Consider the following 23224-nt stretch of genomic DNA (forward strand, 5'->3'; position numbering starts at 1 on the left):
CCTCAAACCAGTTTGAAATATCAAAAATATGGGCTGCAAGATAACAAATGCAGGGAAAACATTCTTAAAAACTTACTTTGTCATTAAGATTTTCCAGAAGCTTCCTTAGACCCAACATTGTTACACTTTGCTTGATACAGCTCCAAGAACCTCTCGAGATGTTGGTCCAGCCCGGCATAAAGGGAGCCCTTCAGGTCAACAGATGTCAGGCGAGCAAATTCTGCTACAATCTGTTGATGTGAGCAAATGACAAAACAGAAAAAATGTCAAATCCCTTGTAGTAAAGTCTGATTAAAAAAAAAAAAAAAGATTAAGGCAGCTTACCTGTCGTTCAAAAAATAAGGCTGGCCATCTGTCTTTGATTTCAGCAACAGGTGGTTCATCTTCTACTATCTCTTTGCGGCGCAAAGGGAATGTGTTGTTCATCATTTCATCAATCTGCTTCCAGTCAAACTTTCTTTTGTTCACCTGACTGGCCATGACAGATCTCTCCATGTCATAGTCACTTTGGGTTGTCCCTGCAGCAAAATCTGGCAGAAAAGTCACCTCTGACTTTTTTGCTCGCTTAAGTTTTTTTTTGAACTTGTACCTCCAGAGCTACGAGCATTGACTCTGAGCTCGCTGCATCCAGCCACTCGCAGCTTCTGACGGAAGTTTCCCATTTTGAACTTTAAACTGAACTTCCAGCAGTACCAACCATACAAAGAACCAGGTTCCTTCAGGCAAGGATGCTCGCTGATGAGAGCTTGAGCCACATGATCTATCTCTTCAGTTCTGGGGTCGGGGTTGTAAGCAAATATAGCTTCAGCTATCTTATCCAAGATGTCAGATTTCATGTCTTTTGCAGTGTCCAGAAGGCTTCCATCTCTATGGAGGGCTTTATTTCCTTGACTAAGTCTAAGCTCAACGTCATGAGCAAAGGTAGGAATGGGGAATGGCTGAGGCAGCTGACGAGTTTGAGTACTGAGGCCTTCGTCAGTGGAAGATGAAAGGCTTGCTGTGTCTAGAGTCGAGTCTGTATGAAATGATTCAATGGACTTTACTGTCAAGGTTGCTTTATCTTTGGGAAGTTCCGACATGCTACTTAAATTGCATAGCTCATTGTCAAAGTCAGGGTCTTGATACTGAACCACAAGAGTCCCTTCCAGTCCAAGCTTGTTCTTTATGATTGAGAAAAAGTCATCAACAGTCTCAGGCAAGTCACCGATGGTGATCCTTCTGATGTCATTTTCACTCAAGATGATGCGCAGCAGTATGACAAAAATCTTTAAAAAGTAAAACTAAAAATAGAAAAATGTCAAATATAATTTCTCAAATACAGTGAGTGTAACCACAAAAGCACTACTATAAAAACAGAAAGACAGGGGTAAGGAATTAAGAAATTACAATTTTATATTCTGCTCAATCTTAATGTTATTTTTTTTAAGTCAGTAAGTACTGTGTGTTGTATTTGTGGAAAATGCCCAATTAATTGACAAGTCAGAAGCAAGTCTCAGGTGTGATTGTGTGTGTGTGTGTGTGTGTGTGTGTGTGTGTGTGTGTGTGTGTGTGTGTGTGTGTATCCATTTATCTTTCGTACCTAAATGTACAAGAAAGGCTTTTTGAAATCAGAAGTTGTCCTCACAGCATGCAGGCAGAAATGGGGTGTAGTGGCTGAGGTCTTTGAGTTGAACTACCATCACTTGATCAGGGTCTTTTTTGTAGACTTTGAGATCTGAAGGGGTTCCAGCTACCAACCTGAGAAAAAAGGCTAAAAGAATTAAGAAAAATACAATGTAGAATTTTGCCCCATCTTTATGTTTTTAAAAAACAAAAAACAAAAAAAAAACAATCTGTAAGGTATTGTGTTGTATGTGTGGAAAATGCCCAATACATGTACAGGTCATTAGCAAGTCTCAGTGTGTGTGTGGGTGTTTGTGTCTGTATGCCTATCAGTGTGAGTATGTGTGTTTCTGTCTACCACTGTTTTTTTTTTTTCTTTATGAGTGTCTGTGTGTGTCTGCGCGCGTGCATTTCTGTCTATCAGTGTGTCTGTGTGTGAAATAGTGAGTGAGTGAGTGTCTCTGTCTGTCTTTATTACCTTAATGTACAAGAAAAACTTTGGGTGAAATCAGAAGGTGTCCTCGCACCATGTAGGCAGACAAGGGGGTGTAGTGGTTGAGATCTTGGGGTTCCACCACCATCAGTTGAGCAGGGTCTCTTTTGCAGACTTCGTAAGATCGAAGGTGCTCCAAATACCAAGCTGTGAAAGGTTCAACAACGAAGAGGTTGTTGCAGACCACTTTAAGGGGGCGTCCCCATAGCACCGCCTCGCCTCGCCACGCCTCGCCACGGTACGGTTGTAGAGCGGCCCCACTGGCTGCTACACGGTTTTAGGAGGTGCCGTTTTGGTACCTCAAGCGCTCAGGGTCCAAGCGAGGCGAGGCGAGTTGAGTGGTGACGTAGCGACGAGCAGGGCACTGGACACCGACGCCAACTCTTTCGACACGGAACTTCCGTGTTCGCGATTGTGTTCAACCATATTCGCCAAAACGACGAGCGGCAAACGGCGAAGCGCTCGGAACAAACCGAGTTGCTCCTGCGTGAGGCGCGTTAAGTTAGGGAATCCGAGGAGTCTCAAGACGAGAGGAAATACGGATTCGTCGAGAGGACGTGGCTCTTCGCCGCGAGGAAGCCTTGAACACCGCGGCATAAAGTGGTCCTTGGCTCGCTAGGGCAGCTATTTCAAATAAGGAGTCGTGTTTACTGTCTGTTTGTTTTTAAATAAATGCTATTTCCCGTTGTATCTGTCTCGTGTTTACTTTTGGTGAAAATATAAAGGTTGAACTACACCGTGGCCACAGTACAAACGGGGTCTTGGACATAGTTCATTTGATTTAAAAAGTTATTTTTCCCATCGTACAGTTCTGAGTTTTACCAGAGCTATCAGCGGTTAGCATTAGCAACAAGCAGCGGAGACTGTCAGGCCTTGCACGGGAGATACGCGACCCGGTTGTGTACGTGCGGGCACCGGCGACCGCTCGAGCTTGCTTGTTTGCAGGACGCCGCCTCCGTAGTGAAGGAGCACTCATGGCTCCACTCGGACATGAAGTTGTGTGAGAGAATTGGTTTTACCTTGCACCAAACGATACCAAACTTCATTATTTCCCAACTTTTTCGTGTACCAAACTATAAACAACACTACATACAAAAACAAACAAAACTTACCACAGCCGTGTTGTCGGATGCCGCAACAGTTCCAAGGTTGCAATTATCAGAAAAATATTCGCAGTCCAGGTGCAGAACGTACTGATGGCCTCCAAGAACTGGGCGAAAGGGGGAAGAAGGGGTGTGTCTACCGCCAAAATGTGGTGACGTAGATGGGGCACTTGCGCAACTCGAAAGTCAAGTTGATATAAATTCCTAGTTAAGATACACTCTGATTTTCATTTTAAAGAATATTTAGTAGTTGAGGAGTTTTTAACTCATAATTCCATTTTGTAGCAACAATTACAGGAACCCCGTGTTATACTGACTAAGAATAACTAGCTATAATAACAAATGTGCAGAATTCAAATCTACAGTGTGTGAGTATTTTCCTGTTGTTGTACCCTTTCTATCGACCTAGTTAAAAAAAAAAAAAAAAAAAAAGGTTTAAAAAAAAAACTTTTCTTGCCTTTTATATAATTTCTGGCCTGTTGTTTTCTTTAAGATTGGAAATATCTGCCTACAAATGGTGTTGGAGGCTGCCCAGAGACGTGTAATACTTTTATTCTATATGTTGTATGTATTTGTTGTGTTATTATTTTTGTTCATGTAGTATGTGAACCTATGTATATGAAAGCATTTGAACCTATGTATATGGCCTGATGTGAACTCAGCAGTGAACCCGCTGCACTCCTTCCCTAAGGGCGTCTCAGTTTCCATATATGGTCTTGTTGTTGCCCACTGCCATCAAATTATAACCAGATGGCCATTGGGGGTGCAACTATGGAATGTATACATTCTCCCCCACTCCTCGTATCTTCCTCCCTGGTTGCTGGGGGTATAAGAGGTGATGTGAACAAAGGATCATTGGAGTTGCTCACATCTGGCCCAGAGACATCCTCAGGCTTCCATGGTGCCTGTCTGACTTCTGACTTCTTTGCAAATAAACCAGTTTTTATACAACCAAGTCGGTGTCAGTGAAGACTCCTTCAACATCTACATCACTCGAAGCCACCTGAAGAATTCAACACATTCACAAAATATCATATTTTCTCATGGAATAGGGTAAAGATGTCCATATCATGGACATGTTTGTTATTCCCACTTGGAAGCATGGTGCTGATCCCCTGGCTAGTCTCCCGGTAATTATGTTCTAATTTTAGCTGTTTAACAGTCACCATTGTGTATACATTAAATTCCATTTGTATAGATATATACTGTATATAAATGTGTGTGTGTGTGTGTGTGTGTGTGTGTGTGTGTGTGTGTGTGTGTGTGTGTGGTGTTAATCCCCCCAAAACAGGACAATGTGGCGAAAAAGGATTTAATTGTTTTTCCTTCTTGGAGTAGACAAGCAGATCGACCAGATCATTACCTGCTTTGTGTTGAGTGAACATTTTAAACATCCAGAAACATTGAAATTTTGTCCTTTCTGTTTAACAAGCTTTACACCTCAATGTGGGTTGTTTGGTCTTATGAAAATATGTCTTTCAGGTGTTACAAGTACATGAAAGAAACATACTGTTTCTGGATTCGCTTCTCCCTGGTGGTTTTGGGGATGAGACCTACCGTAACATATTTAGGTCCAAACATAAGCAGTTGCCTTGCTCTATGGTTTAAGATTTGGATTAAAGCGTTGTTCTATGGCTTCAGGTTTGGATATAGGCCTTGTTCTATGGCTTCAGGACTTTTAAGCCTTGTTCTATGGCCTCAGGTTTGTCAAGCCTTGTTCTATGGCTTTAGGATTTGGTTTTCAGACTTCGTTGTTTTATCCACAACAGTTTTAATCATATTTTATTTTATTATTTTTTTTAGGCAAATAGCACATCACATCTATCAGGGTCCCTGGACAGAAAAGACAGGCCATGACTTTGACGTAAATAATTCACTTGTTGCTTTTTTAGTTTAACTGACCATTACAAGTAATTGCATATTTCGATTTCCAGCACAGTGATTGACAGTCTGATTTTTTTTTTCAGGGATTTACAAAACAAACTCATGGCTGTCACTGTGGAATCCTCATGCTAATGGTAAAATGACTGATTTCTATGAAAGCAGTCATACTTGTAATTAATTTATGTACGCAGTCTATAGAAAACTGTTTAAATTCTTAAATCGTACTTGTAACTTTTGTGCTTAATTTTAAAAGTAAGTGAAATTTTAGTGAAAAGTTTAGTGAAATTAAAGCACACTCAATGTATTTTCATTATCTGTTTTTCTCTGTCCCAGTTCACACTCAGCATCTGCACTGGGACCACCTTTCACTTCTCTGAGGTAAATGGACATTTACCTCGAACAAAATATAAGTTGCAGCATTCAGGTTACTTCATACAAAAATCACTTGGTGTACAATACTTTAAATGTGTACAACATGAATTGCAGGAACAGAAATATGACTCAATATTATTTGTCTCTTGAAGGATGAGATGCCCAATATAAGAAAATGGTGGTGCCTACGGCTGATGGAGAGATTCTCCATAGAGAGGTATGTTATTTCTAATTATTCAATTATTTATTGTTAGGTTAAAATTGATCCACTTCTTTTTGGTTTAAAATCAAATGTGGTATCCTTTCATCACCCTACAGATATGGACAGCGGTTCGCTTTCTGGACTGAGGAGGCAAAGGCCCTGCTGGCAGGTGAATTGGAGCCCTTGTGCACTCCCCTGAAGCGCATTCATGCCAAACCTTTGAAGGTACAGCCTGTACTCATTTCATTTTATTTGTACAGCACCATTAACATTTTTTTCTCACAGAAGTGCATCACCCTTAACCACAAACTTTCAACTCAAATGAATTGCATTAGCAACTTTGTGTAGATGGGACTTCAACACAATTTAATTAATTAATTAATTTATATATTCTTTTATTTATATTTAGGAGGAACCAAGGATCACATAGGACATGCGCAAGGCAGTGGATTGGGTCCGCTCAAACTGAGCTTTATTTAAGGGACAGATAATGGAACCCCTTTTTTTCAATTTCCCTGAATGCGAACAACAGCACGCACTGCAAGTTCTCTATGAAGACCAGGATGAAGATGCGAAAGAGCCCTTTCTGTTCCGCTTCACCAAAATGCAAGACATGGAGCTCTTCCTGAGCCAGTGCAGAGACAAAGAAGATCTTCTTGTGAACACCGAATGAATTTAAAAAGAGAAAAAGAAAAATAATTGGTTCCTGAAGTCACAGAGCTGCCATCTTCTTCTCTCTCTCCCCCTCTCCTCATGTTGCTAACTCCTTAGCTAACTCATATGTCACCTACATTCACAGATGAACTTTGGTATTTTCATGAATATGAACAGATAGTAATGTTCTATATTTAAAATGCCAAACATCACCCTGATTTGAAATGATGAATATCATCAAAATCACAACACCAACATCTTACTCTGTATATGTGTGTGCATGACCTAGACACAGTTAACTGCATACAGCTTTATATTACCTATCAGCCACTTGTTGAGATAATGACAGAACTTGTTTTTTTTACATTAAATTAGACGGAGGTTACATGTTACTGTATGGGGCTATGAAAAACAAGTGCAAGGAGACTTTATTGTTCAATCTCTTGTATAAAAGGTTTTGGTTTTTTGGGAGAGGAAGATACCACCCATAGTCAGTAATGATGCACTGATTAATTGAAAAATCCAGATCATATTTCCTTAACTGCTGGGTTCGGTCATTTTTCCCATGTAGAAATACAAATAAAATTATTGAAGTGTAACTATATATCTACTTAATTTTAATTATTATGATAAAAAATATAATAATAAGTATTTTATATAGCTGAAAATGGATATGGCCTCACAGAAGTTATTAACAGGACATCTCTATCAAAGAGTGATGACATATTGTTTTTATTATATTATGTTGTATGACATATATTGTGTTATTTACTTTTAGAAAAACGGAACATTTTAGCTTTACCGAGTAATATGCTTCCAATCGCTCAGCTGACTATCTTGGCTACACATCATATTATCTCACAATTTGGCGAGATTACATTCCTTATATGACGGACATAAAAATAAAAAAGAAGAAAATTGCGTGCACGACGCCAACAAAGCAACTGTCATAAATCGGGGAATGTTATCTCACAATTTGGCGAGATTATATTCCTTGTAAGACGGACGTAAAAAAAAAATAAAAAAAATGTTGAAATTGTGCGCACACGACGCCAATAAATCAACTGTCAAAAGTCGGGGGAATATTGGGGAATATTGACATAGTGTTCGTTCATAATAGAGACTCACATCAGGAACGTGTTGGAAAACGTCTGATAAATCCGCGCATGCGTATTCCACTTCCGCATCAACTGCGCCTGCGCGACTCACTTCAAGCAGGTACTCAGATCGGGTTGTGACCTTGGCTGTGTCTCAATCCAGGTTCTGCGTCCTTGAAGTGCGCATTTTGGAAGGAAGTTGCGTCATAGCACTGCGAGAAGGCTTGTCCCAATTCCCGAGGGTGCTTAGGACGCTCAAAATGCGCCCTCGGAAATACGCACTACTTTTAGCCGATTCCAAGGATACACCGCACTATCCTTTGCGCACTTGGGTATTACATGGAGCTTTGCGTGCTGCTGCAAAGCATCGTGGGATCCTGGGAAGTCAGCTGAAATTAGCGGCACGGACTGGTTAAGACACGACATATAAATCTAAATATTGAAGTTTCACATAAAGTATCCATTTTTTAACGTAGGATTTTATTTATTTGATCATCCAACGGCATCGTTAGATGGCGAACCAATGGTTAGCTTGATACCATAAAAACGTCACGTGTTTTGTTCTTCTTAATGGAATCAAAGAACGTTGTTCATCATGTAGAACTTTTATTGAACGTCGAGCATTAGCTCCTTAACATGTGCTCCCAGGTCTTGTCTAACTCCTCTATATATGCACAATGTACCCCATTCATCCATAACGAACCTTACTGACACCCTGTGGTAGGAAGTGGAAGTGGAAGCGGCGGTGACGAAACGAGGAAATACGCCGAAGGCTAGACCGTCCCGAGTAGTTACCAGGGAGGCGGGGTTTGGTCCGTCCTTCTAGGCTGGGAAGTCTACGAACGCTTCCTTCAGACGGAGGACACTCGGTCTCAAGGGTGCAGAACCTGAATTGAGACACAGCCCTTCTGTATATATCTATGGTTGCGACAGTCCCTGCATTTCGGTGCCTCTCTTCCCCCCCTCCCACGTCAAACAATGAGTTGTTCAGGGCTAGGCACTAGGACCCAGCGGAAAACGGCCGCTCTAGCTGAAGCCTGTTTCCCTCGAGACCGCCCTCCAAACTCTTCGATTGGCTCCTCCGTTTCTTGCTAATAATGTGTGATTGGCTGTCCCCGCTGTCACTCCATCTGGTTAGAAACAGCGCGTGGACTACTTGCTCTCCGGTGGAAAAAAAAGAAAAAAAATACAGGCGTTGCTCATCATCGCTAGAGTCCGATCTGCTCCTGTAAGTTGTTGACATGTTGGGCGTTTGTTCTGCCTGTTCACGTCAGGTAGAAGGATTTTAATATCAGAGGTTTCATTTACATTTACATTAACATTTGTGTTAATGTAAATGTAATGTAAATGTTAATGTAACATTTGTGTTTGTGTGTTAATTGGTAATTAGGCGCAACCAGGTGTATGTCCAAAAAAGAAAATTGGACATAAGAGACTTCTTTAGAAGTCAAAGTGTAAAGTTACTCAAAGGAACGCATTACACTCTGGCCCTCTGGAACTCCTCTGGAACTCCTCATCCATCAGAAACTCAGACTCACTCACCTCCTTCAAAAACAAACTCAAAACCCACCTTTTCAAACTGGCCCACAACACCTGACCCCCACACAACTGACATCTCGGACACCTTTCACTTATAATTATTATTAGTCTACTAGTAGTAATACTATTACTTTAATTTTTTGAAAATTATTTTATAACTTTATGATGAACTTATGTATTGCAGTTTATATGTTCATATTATGTAATTGTTTGATTGTATACTAGTCTGCAGTAATCTATCCATTTATATGTCTGAGTGTAAGTATAGTCAAAGTAATTCAGAATTTCTGCTTTTTTTTTTTTTTTTTCTTTTTTTTTTACAAAAAAATGAGATATAATTTTACGTATACATACCAAAAAGAAGCGTTGGTGGTAATGGTGGCAATTGGAAAGAGAGATTGAAAGAATTTCAGATTTAATTAATTTTTTTTTTTGCATGTGAAATTTCTGTATGACAACTTTGTATGTAAAAGCCTCTAGGCTGTGGTTGTACGCATATTTTTTTAACTTCGCATTGCTTTGAGGTGGTACCAGCCCCCCCGCGGCTCTGGTCAGTTGTGTCCCCCCCCCCCACTTCTGAATTCAAAATTCCGTCCTTGGTTCCGCTTGAAGTCTTGCGGCCGTGTTCCGCACAATTTATTTCAGTAATAAGCATAAACAAGTTGACAAATGAGTTTGAAATATTTTTGTTGAAGAGCCACTGAGTAAACCCGACTGCTTATAAATGTGAGATAACTCGCAATAGTTTTTTTTGTCATTGTTTTTTGTTGTTGTTGTTGTTGTTGTTGTTGTTGTTGTTGTTGTTGTTGTTGTAATTGCTATAAAATAAAGCATTATGTCAATATGTCGTAAGAAAATATAAAGTTTATTTTTGATAACTGAAAAAAATGGAAAGAAACACTGAGTTGAAAATGCTTTTTTTGGTTTTGTTTGAAGAGGACTGTTCCTTTAACTCCCACGTGATCGGCACGGTAACCTAGGAGAAGTCTTGTTTACTTCCGGGTTGTGCGAGTCGTAAACAAGAAGGGACGCCAAATACGCCCATGACGGCGAGCAAAGCGGATTAAAGTGCCGCAGTAATGGCAGGGGAGGCTGAGGACGACATCCCAGGTGAACGACACAACGTTTATCCGACCCGTCGACACTCCGGCGGTGTCACGCGGACAAAAACGCTCGACGCTCGGCTCGGCTGCTTTAAGTTGACGTCGTTGTTTAGCATCCTCCGTAGCGGGCGAGCTAGCTGAATTCAACAGTTCTCACCCACTTTCTTCATCACAACCTGTCATGAGCAATTTTCTTCTGTATTCTTCTGTTCTTTTTGTTTTTTTCGTGATTGGTTTCAGGTTTGAACGAATTTGTATCCCTTCCTCCGACTTGGCTTTGACTTGGTTGGTTTTGGAACGTGACCCTTCATTTTAACTATTAACACGGTCATCGTTTATTTATACATCATCTTTGCCAAGCTAATGCCTCTTTCAGTTGCATTCTGTTGTAACTAAATACTTTTACAATTACAACAACCCTTCTGTGTTGTTGTTTTTATTATTATTGTTGTTATTATTATTATTATTATTATTATTATTATTATTATTATTATTATTATTATTATTATTATTTAGTAGTCGTAATAGTAGTAGTATTAATCATTATTTTGATGCTTAGAATGAAATGAATCATTACTGTAATTTTCCTGTAGATTGTAAAATTTCCCAACTGAATTGGTGAAATGGAGTCTGAATTGAGAGAAAAACATGAATTATACTTTTCTCTGACTTAACCCCTTCTACCTTCAGGTGACCTGGATGACTGAAAATCTTCACAGACATATACTTCAGTCTCACTTAGAAAAGATACATTTCTAACATCGTTGTTGTTGTTGTTGTTGTTGTTGTTTAATTTTGTTCATGTTTATCTGTCAGAGTCAGGAGCTGTTTTCACTTTCGGGAAGAGCAAGTTTGCCGACAACGTTCCCAGTAAATTCTGGCTCAAAAATGACGTCCCATTGAAAATTGCCTGTGGGGACGAGCACACGGCCTTAATAACAGGTGCAGCCCTGTACTGAGCAGCGCACACTTGATTGTTGATTGCACATTTATTTTTCCTCATGACTAAAGCTTCAAAGCACCTTTGGTGTTTCTCTGCAGAAAATGGGAAACTCTTCATGTTTGGTAGCAACAACTGGGGCCAACTTGGTCTGGGATCCAAAGCCACGGTCAACAAGCCCACTTGTGTCAAAGGTGGGTCTTGAAATAAGTCTTTGTCTTTTACGTTATCTCCCCAAAAGAAGCAAGTGCCGAGTGCTGTCACTGACAGCTGCCTCCAGAGGCCCTTCATTCCCGGTTAAATTGGGCCGTCCCTGACAGGAAACTGTTTCAGGAAAAGGTCTGGGAGGCTGAAATAAATTTAGCTGTAATCTTCTTGATTTGAAGATGTTTTCAAAATGAACACAAGTTGCAGTTTTACTAACAGAGCAACAATCTGAGGGACCTGAGAGCTCCTGCAGGGGACACCCAAGAGATTTGATCCCATTGTAATCCCAGTCTGTAGGGCCAATAATCTGCTCTAATCTACAGAGACAGTCGCTCGCTCATTTGAAAGATGCTACACATCTGAGGAAGGTCCATTTCTGCAATTAAAACGTGTATTTCGGCATGTTGCCATCGCCTTGGGTTTGTATTGTAGTTCGATTTGTAGATCACGTGTTTCTGCTGTTTTTGCAGCTCTGAAATCAGAGAAAATTCACCTGGTGGCCTGTGGAAGGAACCACACCCTCATCAGCACAGGTCACAGTCACACGAGACCCTTTTTTATTGTATTGCATACCACACAGTTTCATCACTGACTGTGTGTGTGTGTTTTTTTTTTTGGTAGCTCAGGGAAAGGTGTTCTCCTCAGGGGGCAACAGCGAGGGGCAGCTAGGCCTCGGGGACTGCGAGGAGAGGACGTCCTTCCACAGGATCCCCGCCCTGGACTCCCAGGGGCCAATCAAAATGCTCGCTGCAGGGTCCAACACCTCCGCCGCTCTCACAGGTGAAGCACTCACACATGTCAGAATACTTCACACGAACTGGGGTAACCCCAATTTACACTTGAAGTGTCTGCGGTACATCTGCGACGCGTTCGTGGCTCTGCAGCAGATCGCAGCCATTAAAGTCAGTCTGCATGTTCACAACAGGCGCGGAGGGGATGAGTTTCAGAATTATCCCAGAAACATGAAATCGAGCTGCGCCGAAAAATAAGTGGCTGTTGTACTTTTCAATGGCAGCAGGTAGCATCGGTCAGGCAGACAGTCAATGATGTGAAAACACGGTGGACCCGGTTGATTTTCATCATAATATACAATGTGGTGCATTCGTTTTTTCTATGTGCTGTACTTTACTGTGGAACGTCAATGTGACATATTGGCTTCAACACTGGTCATGTTGACCGTCAAACAAGCAGATTTGACTCTAAATCTGAAACTATAATGAACGAAATGCAGATGTACTTTAAATACCTGCATTTTTGTATGATACCAGCCAGTTTGGTTTATTGTTTATTCTTTTTTACACACAGCGATATTTGAAACACAGTTCGGATGGGCGAGAGAGTTTTGGTTCACTGTTGTTTTCTTTAAATACACGCAAAACAACCCTGGGTTGTCGCGCGATCTTGCAATCCTGGCGTGAACCGATCCAGCCGCCGCGCTGGACGCCGCTGCTCGGAAATACATTCGGCTTGAGAGGGTACGGAGCAGGTTTCCAAGCTGACTGCGCCACAGCGCGCAAGCACCTGCAGCCTTCACACACACGTTAACTTGGAGTAATTCCATTTAAATGTCCATTGTGTAATATTTGCCTTGAAAGATGCTGCAATCTAGAATGTAACTACTTGATGTTGCTGTTTCTTCTTTAAAATCTCACAATGATCAATAACTGTCTTGCGACAGAGAGCGGCAGGCTGTTCATGTGGGGCGACAACGCAGAGGGCCAGATCGGCCTGGGGAAGGAGAGCCACGCCTCCACGCCGCAGGAGGTGACGGTGGGCCGGCCGGTGGGCTGGGTCTCCTGTGGCTACTACCACTCGGCGCTGGTGACGGTGGATGGCGCCCTGTACACCTTCGGCGAGAGCGACAGCGGCAAGCTGGGCCTCGGCACCGACCAGCTGCCCCGACACCGAGTCCCCCAGCTGGTGAAGAGCATCAAGGAGCCAGTGGTGAAGGTGGTGTGCGGCGGCGGCCACACGGTGGCACTCACGGGTTAGTCCATCTCATGTTTCTTACATTCTAACAGTTTGTCTGAAAGGAAAATTTAAAAAATGCGTTTTTTTGTTGTCGTTTTTTTTGCATTTTTTCTACAAATGTGTTGCTTATCGCTCGATGCCCCTCCAGAGGACGACGTCTTCACCTTCGGCCTCGGCCAGTTCGGCCAGCTCGGCCACGGCACCTTCATCTTCGAGTCGCGCCTGCCCCGGCCGGTGGAGCACTTCAGGAGGGGGCGCGTCTGCCAGGTCTCCTGCGGCGAGAACCACACGGCCGTGGTCACAGGTAAACGGCGCCCCCTTGCCTGCCTGCCCTCTGAGTTTTGAAGCGGTCGCCGTTGAGCTCTGGACTCTCTAATCTGCGATCCGTGCGTGCAGACGGCGGCCTGCTGTACACCTTTGGGGACGGCCGCAACGGAAAACTGGCCCTGGGGGAGGAGAACTTCACCAACCAGTTCAAACCCACCTTGTGTCCGCGCTTCCTCAACTACAGCATCCAGGCGGTGGGTCTTCAGTTTTTGTATTGGTTTTACCCTTGCCTAAATCTTACAGTCAAATGCTGATACCACATAACATTGATATTTTTTTCTTTTTCACTCAAGTTTTTTTATTGAGAATTTTTCTTCATGTAGTCGCAAAATCCTAACTGATAGAAGACAAACGCACATAGAAGAAAAACTTTTTTAATTACAAAATGACAAACATATATGAGTCTAGTACAAATCCATCCATCCATCCACTTTTTCCTGAGCTCTGGGTCACAGGGGTCTGCTGGAGCCTCTCCCAGGCAGGGTGACAGCCGGGACAAGTCGCCAGTTTATCGCTGGGCCTTATGGAGACACACAACCATTGTCAACTGCCTCCAAGAAATAGAGATATGGATGACCTCTAACCTACTCAAGGAGCAGCTTCAGAAGGTTGGGGATTTTTTCCTCCAAGTGGATGTTTGTTCCATCTCTCCATCCCCTGAGGTTCGCAACCTGGGCATCATCATCGACTCTACCCTCTCCTATGAGTCCCACATCAAATCCGTTACCTGGGGCCCTTTGCACGAAACTAGGATAAGGGATTAAGCCGGGATATGTTGGTCATCCTGGATGAACTTATCCGTGATCCGGTTGCACAAAAGTAGGATAGGTGGAAGAGCAACATGTTATGGTATAAATTACCATGGAGATTTATTCTGTGGAGTGAACCTGCTCCAGACCAGGCTAAATTCTAGGATCTATTTAATCTCACTCCTTGTCTCAGTAAACAGTCACCACCAACAGAAACCAATCGTTATTCCACTGAACACTACACATTGTTACCACATTCAACTGACTCACTGTCATTATTTCAACATTTGGAATAATTCAATTCTATTATTTCAACTTTTGGAATCATTTAATTTCAATCATTATAGAGAAATTAGTTGAGATAATCTTGCAATCATTTGATTATTTGTAACATAACTTATACTTTCCCCATGCATCCTATATAAAAATACACATCCCATATAAACATGAATACACATCAAAGACTAACATGAGGTTCTTTTTGTGACAGTTGACGGTCCTGTTACTATGCCTCCAATAATTGATCATGCGCCCTGGCTGCTTGGCCAAGGGAAGATCCCTTTCGCCAAATGGTTAGTGTGCATGACTATTACCTGGGAGTCTGGGGTTTGAAGCCCGCCCGGCCCCTTTGCGTCTTGCCACATTTATTGAGGTTTTTATTTACACCTAACAAGCTGCAAATCATTAGTTATTTTTTAACCTTTTTTTCAATTCAATGTCATTGTGATGTCTACTACCTTAAATAATAGATATTTCAACTGTTCTCTCTTCTCACTTTTTATTACCATAAAGTGTTTTGATATTTCTGAGAAGTTGCATTTCCTGGTACATTAAGTGTGTTTCTTCTATCCTTATAAATCATGCCAGAGTTTCAACTTCCAACCAATCATAGCACTAAGGTAGGATTACAGATAAAAACTTTCACAATTTGAGCGCTTAGTGTCATCCCTTTTTAGATCAAAAGGTGCATACAGGAAACAAACAGACACCATCATAATTCAATTGACCTTTATTTATTTTAAGATGTGTCATGTTCTTGGAGCTGGGAGAGGAAAGAAGAAGAAGAATTATTACTATATTTGTGTTCCAGTCAGCATACAGTGTGTATTGAAAGCATGACAGCTCTAATTCAAGTTTTTTTTTTTTTTTTCAAGGTTGAGTTTTCTTATTGTTTTCCTTTTTATTTCGGACTCTAATGAAATGTCTGCTGTCTTTCTCTTCTTGTATTGTATGCCCAAATCAGCCAGTTGTATTTGCTGCTGTAGATGCTGGCATACAATTGTCTGATAACTTATGAGTTCTGTTAACCCATGACAATTAGCATAGCACAGGAATTTTGCATAATGGGAATTTCCTTCCATTAATTCCCACTATGTTGCCAGGATGGCTCTCTCCATACACAACATCTGAGTCCTGTTACACAAATGACATTTTGTGTGGGCACCAAATGATGCTAAAAAAGAAGGTGAGCAGGCACCTTCTGCATACAATGTACACTTGTGTAACTTAAATATTAGTTACACACACACACACACACACACACACACACACACACACACACAATGAAGTTTTTTTAAGCTCAAACGGACATTCAGTGAACTTGTGTATTTATCAAAATTGTTACAGTTTTTTGGAGCTACATTTACACAATTTCACTCACATCTGCAATAAATTCCGCCTACAATTTCAACTGGTTCGTAGTCGTAGAGTACGACTTCGTTTTCGGATGTGACTATTATTATGAACTATTATGATCGTAATTGCGATTGTTCCAGCGGAGGAGCGAGTTCGTATTTGTGCACTTCCTACGCATTCAGACAGTCTGCGATACTTTGCCACGCTTTTCTCTCTGTTTTAACGCTGTGGTGGTGTTGCCTTTCTTCTGTATTTCTTCTTTTACATCCTCATGAGCCTCCATTTGGATTTCCGCCTCGGAAGGGAAAAGGACGCCACTCTCGTTGTCATGGCGAATCCTTGATTCTGAGCTCGATAACAGGGGTCTATCTGAGGAAGCCGCGTGCGCGCACTTATCCAGGATAGGTTTCACCTGGCTTGATGAATCCGTGTGCTCTCATCCTGGATGTGTTTTTGTGCAACCGATGAAGCCTGGACACACGTGTTGTGGATTGGTTGAGCGCGGCTTACTTACTCATCTCGGATGACGGAATCCTACTTTCGTGCAACGGACCCCAGGTCTTCCTTTTTCCACCTTAAAAACATCTGCAGGTTGCAGCCGTCACTTTCCGAACTAGTTGCTGAGACCCTCATCCACGCTTTCATTTCCTCCCACCTGGATTACTGCAACTCTCTCCTGTTTGGGCTACCCAACAAAGCCCTAGATAGACTGCAGTATATTCAAAACTCGGCTGCTGGTGAAGTTCCGCATCATCTACAAACTTCTCCTCCTCAGCTATAAAGCTCTCCATGCCCTGGCCCCACAGTACCTGTCTGCCCTCCTCAAGGATCACTCCCCCATCCTGGAACCTGAGATCATCTGATTTGGGGCTACTTACCATCCCTCCCAGCAACAAGCGGACTCTTGGTGAAAGAGCCTTCAGTGTGGCTGCCCCTGTCCTCTGGAACTCTCTCCCGTCTGCTATTCGCCTGCTGCCAACACTGGACTCTTTCAAGTCCACACTGAAGAGACACTTATTTTTTCTGGCTTTTGAATGTTAATATGAGTTCCAACAGTTTCCAATCCTCACATGCCTGTTTTTGGCCTGCGGGAGGAAGCCGGAGAACCCGGAGATAACCCACAGGGTTCAAGGCACACAGGGACAACATGCAAACTCCACACGGAAATGTCCCAGGCCCGGAATCAAACCCATGACCTTCTTGCTGTGGCAAGGCGGCAGCACTAACCATGGTATGCACGTCATGATATTCACATTTTTAATATATATCGTTGCAGGCTACGTGCGGCGGCTGCCACATGGTGGTGCTGGCTCGGCTGAGGGACGAGGGTGGTGGCGAAGTGACGCTGGAGGAGGACGACGTGACGGAGGACCAGCTGGAGAAGCCCTACGTGGAGCTGCTGGGGGACATTGCTGACTCGGCCACCCTGCGGAAGAGCCTCTCGGCCCGTGTGCGCCGCAGGGAGCGGGTGGGTCGCCGACCGTTTAACTGTAACGCTTAAGGAGGAAGCTGCTAATCTCGCGGCTTCTCCCTCCCTGCAGGAGAGATCCCCGGAGCAGTTCAGCACCATGTTCAGCACGCTGAGCACCACCGCCGGCGGGTTCCTGCGCCCTCCACTGCTGCCACCCGCCGAGCTGAACTACAGAAAGGTGTTGAACGGCACGCACCGACATCAGCAGGGTACCGAGCTCCACTTTCTCCCCCTCCCTACCTTCCCCAGCATCACTCTTAGCATCACTCAGCACTTCAGGGATTCTCATTGTGTTCCCACTTAATCCGACTGAGTTCGTGCTCTGGTTTTCTGCCTTAAAGGTCAAGTGTGTAATATTTGGCGATTTTGAAGTAGAAACAGTGACAACAAGTGGTTACAGTTTAGATTGCAATGTCTTTCACTCTCTCTCCCCCTCCTGAGCTAGCCTGTGAGCTACAGTGGCCTGTGCACACAAACCTGGATACCTCGTCCACCTTCTTCTTCTTTGATTTATTGAGGACACGAGCAGTCGCTCTAAATACGATACACCTTGATTGTCCACACCAGGCTTTCTTAGAAATGTGGCGGTGCGCGATGGCAGCTAACTAGGAGCAAGATTCTTACATACAAATAAGAACCGTTCTTTGGGTAGAAAAAAACAATTACCGTACTTTTATTGTACTGTGAGGATACACATTTATTAATGTATTTATGTGGCAGTATTTTAAGCTTTTGCCAATATTAAAAAAAATCATAAATCAAGCCAAATATTACACACTGGATCTTTAAGTTAAACCAAGAGGAGACCTTTGCTGGTCTGAGAGATGCACACTGCCGCCGTATTTATTTCCTGCTTCTTCTGCTCCGTCAGAGCCGACAGGCGGCGAGACAGATGGTGTGGTGGAAAGCCTGACGGACGCCGACAGCGTCAAAGGTCTCGGAGACACCGCGGACCTCCTCAACATGGTGAGCGGCCACCTCTTGAGTTTTGTGTTGTGTCTTGACGTGCGATGAGAAAGAAGGTGAAGATTTTGCTTCTCGATTTATTTTTTTTTTACCTTTTTGCTTTTTGTTCTTCTCTTTTTCTGACAGACTCACGTCATGAAGCTGGACCCCATGGACAAATCGCTCACTCTGTCCCCAATGCACAAGGTAAGAACTGTAATTTTAAGCCCAGAACATTTCCTCCCTGTTGTTAAACAAATCCTGAAGCTGAGCTCCTGCGCCACCACAAAGTCCTGAAGACGATCAGTCGCTTTCAATCAGGGAATTATTGCTCTTATTTCTTTCTTTATACTCATCATCTGCACACCTTGCTCTCTTCCTAATGCATGCCTTCTTTTTCTATCCTCTCTCTGCTGTCTGGTGCCGGGGTGGGACGTAGCGGAAGGGTAAGCATGGTAAGGCCACTAGGAGGCAGAAAGAGAACCAACAAACGGGTAAAAAGCTCCCAAAGCAGAGCAGCTTGTCGTCGGCGTCCAGCCTCAGCCGCTCGCTGGCTCCCGGCCAGGCGCTGCCCACCGAGCGCCTGAGGGGTGCCGGGGGGCCCCTCCCACTGGCCCAGAGAGGAGGAGCCAGACTGGCAGACAAAGAGAACGCAAGCCTGGCTGTGGAGGAGCCGCAGAGGAGGAGCGGAGCTCCCAGCGTGCAGGACGTGAGGAAGGAGGCCTCCAGGTGGCGGCTCAGGCCGGCAGTCGGCAGGAGTCACGTGATGGAGGCGGGCAGGAAGTCGACCGCCACAAGCCCCGCCCCCACACCTGCACCGCCCAAAGCGAAACTCAAGTCTGTCGCCGTCAGGAGAAAACCCATGGTTGTACAAAGCAGAGGCTCGTCGGTGGGCTCGCCGGGGTCAAAGGTCAGCCTGGCCGACTCACCGGGGTCTCGCCCGAGCCGCATGTTGACAGAGAGCAAAGACTCCTCGAAAAAATCCAAAGACGAAAGGAACAAAAGGGAGGCGGACTCAGACAAGGAGTCCAAACTTTCAAGAGGAGACAAGAAGGAGGCATCGAAGGGGAAGCTGCTGGCTGGAGCAGCGGCTCTGGCGGCGGGCTCGCTGCTGGTGCGCCAGGTGATGTCCAGCTCAGCTGCTTCGTCCCTGGCCGACGACGCCAGCGGCACTGTCAAATCATGGAGCAAGGAGCCTGAGTCACACGTCGCCGACTTCAGCAACAAGTCGCCCGTCAGCATCAGCATCACGCCGGCGGCCGAGAGCGAGGCAACCCGGGACAAGAGGGGCGCCAGTGGGCGGGACAAGAAAGAAGAGCAGGAGGAAGAGGAGGACGAGCAGAGAACGAGCGCCGACGTGAGCGAGGAAGAGGAAGAAGAGCGGGATGTTAGTCAAGAGAGTGTGGAGAAAGCAACAGAGGAGGAGGAGGAGGAGGAGGAGGAGGAGGAGGAGGAGGAGAGTGATGAAGAGAGTGACACCCTTCAGCCAGAATATGAGTCAGAAGCTGGAGTTAGCAAGGAGGAGGAGGAAGAGGAGGGGGAAAGGGAGGAAGAAGTGAGGAGGATGTCGGCAAGTACAAGTGAAGCTGAGACCGAGGAGAGAGAGAGCAAAGGAAGTGAGGAAGAGGAGGGAGGGGAGGAAGGGTCCGTTCAGGAGACAGAGGGCACAGGGCAAGAGTCAGAAGATGAAGAGGCAGAAGGGGAGGAGGAGGAGGAGGAGGTGGAGGAGGAGGAGGATGGGAGTGTAAAGAGTAGGAGTGAGGAAGAGGAGGGGGAGAGTGGGTCTTCAAAGTCCTCGCAGGAGGAAGAGGAGAGCGACGCACAGAGTGAGACAGAGGGAGGAGAGGAAGAGGAGAGTAGCGTCGAGGAGGAGGAGGAGGAGGAGAGCAGTGAGGAAGAGGCCGAAAGCAAAGAGGAGGATGAAGAAGGAGATGAGGAGAGTGAAAGTGAAGAGAGCGAGGAGGAAAGCAAAGATGAAGAGCAGGAGGAAGAGGAAGAGGCGGAGGAAGATGATGATGACTCTAAAGTTGAAGAGGAGGAGGAAGCAGAGACTGAAGATGAAGAGGAAGCGGAGGAGGAGGAAGGAGAGGAGGAGGAGGAAGAGGAAGAAGAGGAGGAAGTGGAAGAAGAGAAGGGAGATGAAAGTGAAGAGGAGGAGGATGAAGAGGAGGAGGTAGAGGATGAAGAGGAGGAGGAGGAGGAGGAGGAAGATGTGAAGAAGAAAAAGTCTTCCCAGAAACAGAGTAAATCCGGGGGTCACCCCAGGTCAGGGGCCAAAGGTCAGGCAGCGGAGGAGCCTGAGGAATTCTGGGATGACGTGTTGCCGCAGTACCTCAACCTGAAATAACACTGAGCGACACAACAAGTCTGTCAATGTCTCTCCTTTCCTGCTCGTCGGGTTTTCACCTCAAATGTGAAACAAGAGTGCAGTGCCTTTCTGCTCACATTTTCATTTTTTTTTTAAATTCACAATTTCATCATGTTTCTGTGTCTTCAACCTGCGTCTTCTTATCTCACTGTCTTATTTACAAAGATTTTATTTCCTTCTTCTTACCCTGTTATTGACAAAAGGTGTGATTTGTTGGTTTAGTTACTTCACGCTAAAGCACTGGGCCTTTATAACAATGCTTTGTCTTTCTTTGTAATCCTATCTGTTGTTATATTATTTTCCTAAGTGATGTAAATCACCCAACATCATTTTCCATGTCCTAACAACTAACACACGATCCAATAAAGCGGCAGATGTAACAACCTACCCCTCTCTGTCGGTCATGTGACTGAACTACTGAAGGAGACTTTTTTTGATGATTTGCTCCATCGAGCTTCTAATCTAATGTTCCGGCTGCCGCAACACGAGACACTCCAGTTCTCACTTCCAGCCACGTTGAGCATTTGATTGGCCGCTTCCTCCATCAGGTGGGGTGTTTTTGTTTTGTTGTTTTTGTCGTCTTCCCCCAGTCTGGTGTCCCACCTGTTAGCGGCTTCCCATCAACCCCTGTTCGAGCCTTTTCCCCACCTCCTGATAGTGTTCTCACCTTTTCTGCCCCCTGTTGCCCAGTGATTAGATTTGCAACTAGAGTTTGACCTTCCAGTTTTCCAACTCCCATCGTGTCCTTGAACTCTCTTTCCCAGGATCCCACCAAAGGGTTGGTGCCGAAGCTGTCCAAACCGGAAGAAAAGAGGGACGGTCACGGAGAAGAAGTGGATGACAGCGACAATGACGACAATGACGACGATGACGATGATGATGATGACGACGAAGAGAAGGAAGATTCCGATGAAGACGGGGAAGAGGAAAAGGAGGAGGAGGAAGAGGAGGAGGAAGAGGAGGAAGAGGAGGAGGAGGAGGAGGAGAGGGACACATCCACGGAGGGACCCTCCTCCAGTCAGGACGACTCTGCAGAGAAACCTTCGGAGGAAACTCCCAGTCCCGTCAGTGTGACCTTTTTGTTCAAATGTTGTCAATTCCCGCCGCCGGGTGGCGCTGACGTTAAGCAGTGTGATCTCCCCAAAAGGCCGATGAGCCGGAAAAGGAGGCGGACGGAGAGCAGCAGGATGCCAAAGGTCAGTGAGAAGCAATTGAATTGAATTGAATTGAATTGAATTCCTTTGTTGTCATTATACAATTAAGTCCAACAAAAAGTGCCCCCCTTCAGTGCATGCAGTAAATTAAATTGATAAGCAATAAATACTACTAGAACATAACTAATCTAACCAATGCGATGGTTGATTTCTGACAAAATAAAAAATTATTTCTCATCAACAGCCACTGAAATCACTGACCATCCAGAGGGAACTCCAGGGGGAAAGAAGGAGGAGAAGGAGAAGGAGACGGCAGACAGCAGCTCCAAAAGCCAATCAGGCTCCAACAAAAAGGTAGAAGAAGAAGAAGGAGAGCTGAAGACCAATACTCGTCCCGCTTGTTCTCACGTCTCCCCCCTACGTCTCCTCAGCTCTCGCTCTTCAGGCGCTTCTCCAGGTCCAAGCTGACCGCCAACCGGGACCACACCCCCACCGCCGAGCTCGCCGCCAAGGGGGAACCGCTGTTCAGCGGCGCCGAGGGAACAGCCCGCTCCCAAGCACCCGACGGAGGTGTGGCTCCGCCCCCTGGAGCCAGGGGCCCTCACTCTGGGGCCTGCACCCTTCTGTGATCCCCACCAGTCTTCCATGACTCCCAGCAATCAGACCAAAGAGTGAGACGGTTCCTTGCACGCCGCCCTCTGCAGGTTTTACTGAACCAGCCTGTTTTTGCATAACCCACAAAGGCATAAATGCTTAGAAAAATTACGAGCGTGCCTGAAAACTGTGACCTTTTTTTTTCTTTTTCTTTTTAAATACAAGCTGCAGTGTTGCAGTTTTATAACGGAACCACTTCTTCTTTAACCACTGTATTTGTACAAGTGACCTACAGCCACACCCGGTCTTCCTCCTCAACCAGTCACACCAGTGGGGTGTGGTGGCAGGTCTGTCTGTGGCACATTTTCTTTAGCAGCTGAGTGTGAAACCCATTAATGTTTTTATCTGTGTGTGAACGTGTGTGTGTTTTTTCCAGACTGTGAGGATGTTAAAAAAAAGAAAAGAAAAGAAGAAGTCTTATTTATTATGTGACATCGAGCACATTTGCACTTTGGGTGTGACCTGTAAGCATTTCAAGTATATGTGAATGTTTTCTACGCTGACACGATAATCTTATTTATCCAATTCCATTGTTTTGTAACCATCTGACTTTTATGGTACCAATAAAGCATTTTGGTATAAATATGTTATCTTCATACTACAGTACCTATTTTTGGATAGTTTTTTTTTTTTTTTTTAACTTCATTATAGTTTTCACATCCCAAATTTACCACAGCTTAATACATTTTAAATTGGAAATATAAAGTAAACCTTCAGTTATTGATAATTCCTCGGTGAATATAATAAAGAATTG

At 44.4% G+C, this 23224-nt stretch overlaps 1 protein-coding gene and 1 long non-coding RNA gene across 3 annotated transcripts; one reads left to right on the forward strand and one right to left on the reverse strand.

Moving 5' to 3' along the window:
• Positions 1-6106: 6106 nt before the first annotated feature.
• Positions 6107-7478, reverse strand: LOC142903169 (uncharacterized). Its single transcript, XR_012929201.1, has 2 exons — positions 7439-7478; positions 6107-6281 (listed from the first exon to the last, which is right to left on the reverse strand). It is a non-coding gene; the product is annotated as an uncharacterized LOC142903169 (long non-coding RNA).
• Positions 7479-9917: 2439 nt separating this feature from the next.
• Positions 9918-23055, forward strand: rpgrb (retinitis pigmentosa GTPase regulator b). 2 transcript variants are annotated; one of them, XM_076048656.1, is made up of 17 exons: positions 9918-10056; positions 10866-10991; positions 11091-11183; positions 11667-11729; positions 11818-11976; positions 12875-13183; positions 13316-13471; positions 13564-13688; positions 17155-17346; positions 17420-17558; positions 18221-18315; positions 18442-18501; positions 18734-20506; positions 21475-21726; positions 21810-21858; positions 22061-22170; positions 22248-23055. In XM_076048656.1, the coding sequence occupies exons 1-17, from the start codon at positions 10026-10028 to the stop codon at positions 22443-22445; spliced, it is 3930 nt and encodes a 1309-aa protein (XP_075904771.1). In that variant the 5' UTR covers positions 9918-10025; the 3' UTR covers positions 22446-23055. The 2 variants fall into 2 exon arrangements, 1 of the variants encoding a protein (XP_075904771.1); XR_012929200.1 differs by lacking the exons at positions 21810-21858; positions 22061-22170; positions 22248-23055 and having other exon boundaries at positions 18734-21210; positions 21427-21574.
• The last annotated feature ends 169 nt before the right edge of the window (positions 23056-23224 follow it).

Source organism: Nelusetta ayraudi, unplaced genomic scaffold, assembly GCF_046127955.1.
Source record: "Nelusetta ayraudi isolate G7.1 ecotype Tasmania unplaced genomic scaffold, CSIRO-AGI_Nayr_v1 ptg000106l, whole genome shotgun sequence".
Taxonomy (NCBI): Eukaryota; Metazoa; Chordata; class Actinopteri; order Tetraodontiformes; family Monacanthidae; genus Nelusetta; species Nelusetta ayraudi.

Bases quoted from the DNA above. Each gene is read 5' to 3' on its own strand.
- rpgrb (XM_076048656.1), top strand. From the start codon at position 10,026: ATGGCAGGGGAGGCTGAGGACGACATCCCAG. The intron at 13,472-13,563 runs GTAAACGGCGCC...CCGTGCGTGCAG, and splicing joins CCACACGGCCGTGGTCACAG to ACGGCGGCCTGCTGTACACC. The intron at 21,727-21,809 runs GTCAGTGTGACC...TCTCCCCAAAAG, and splicing joins CGGAGGAAACTCCCAGTCCC to GCCGATGAGCCGGAAAAGGA.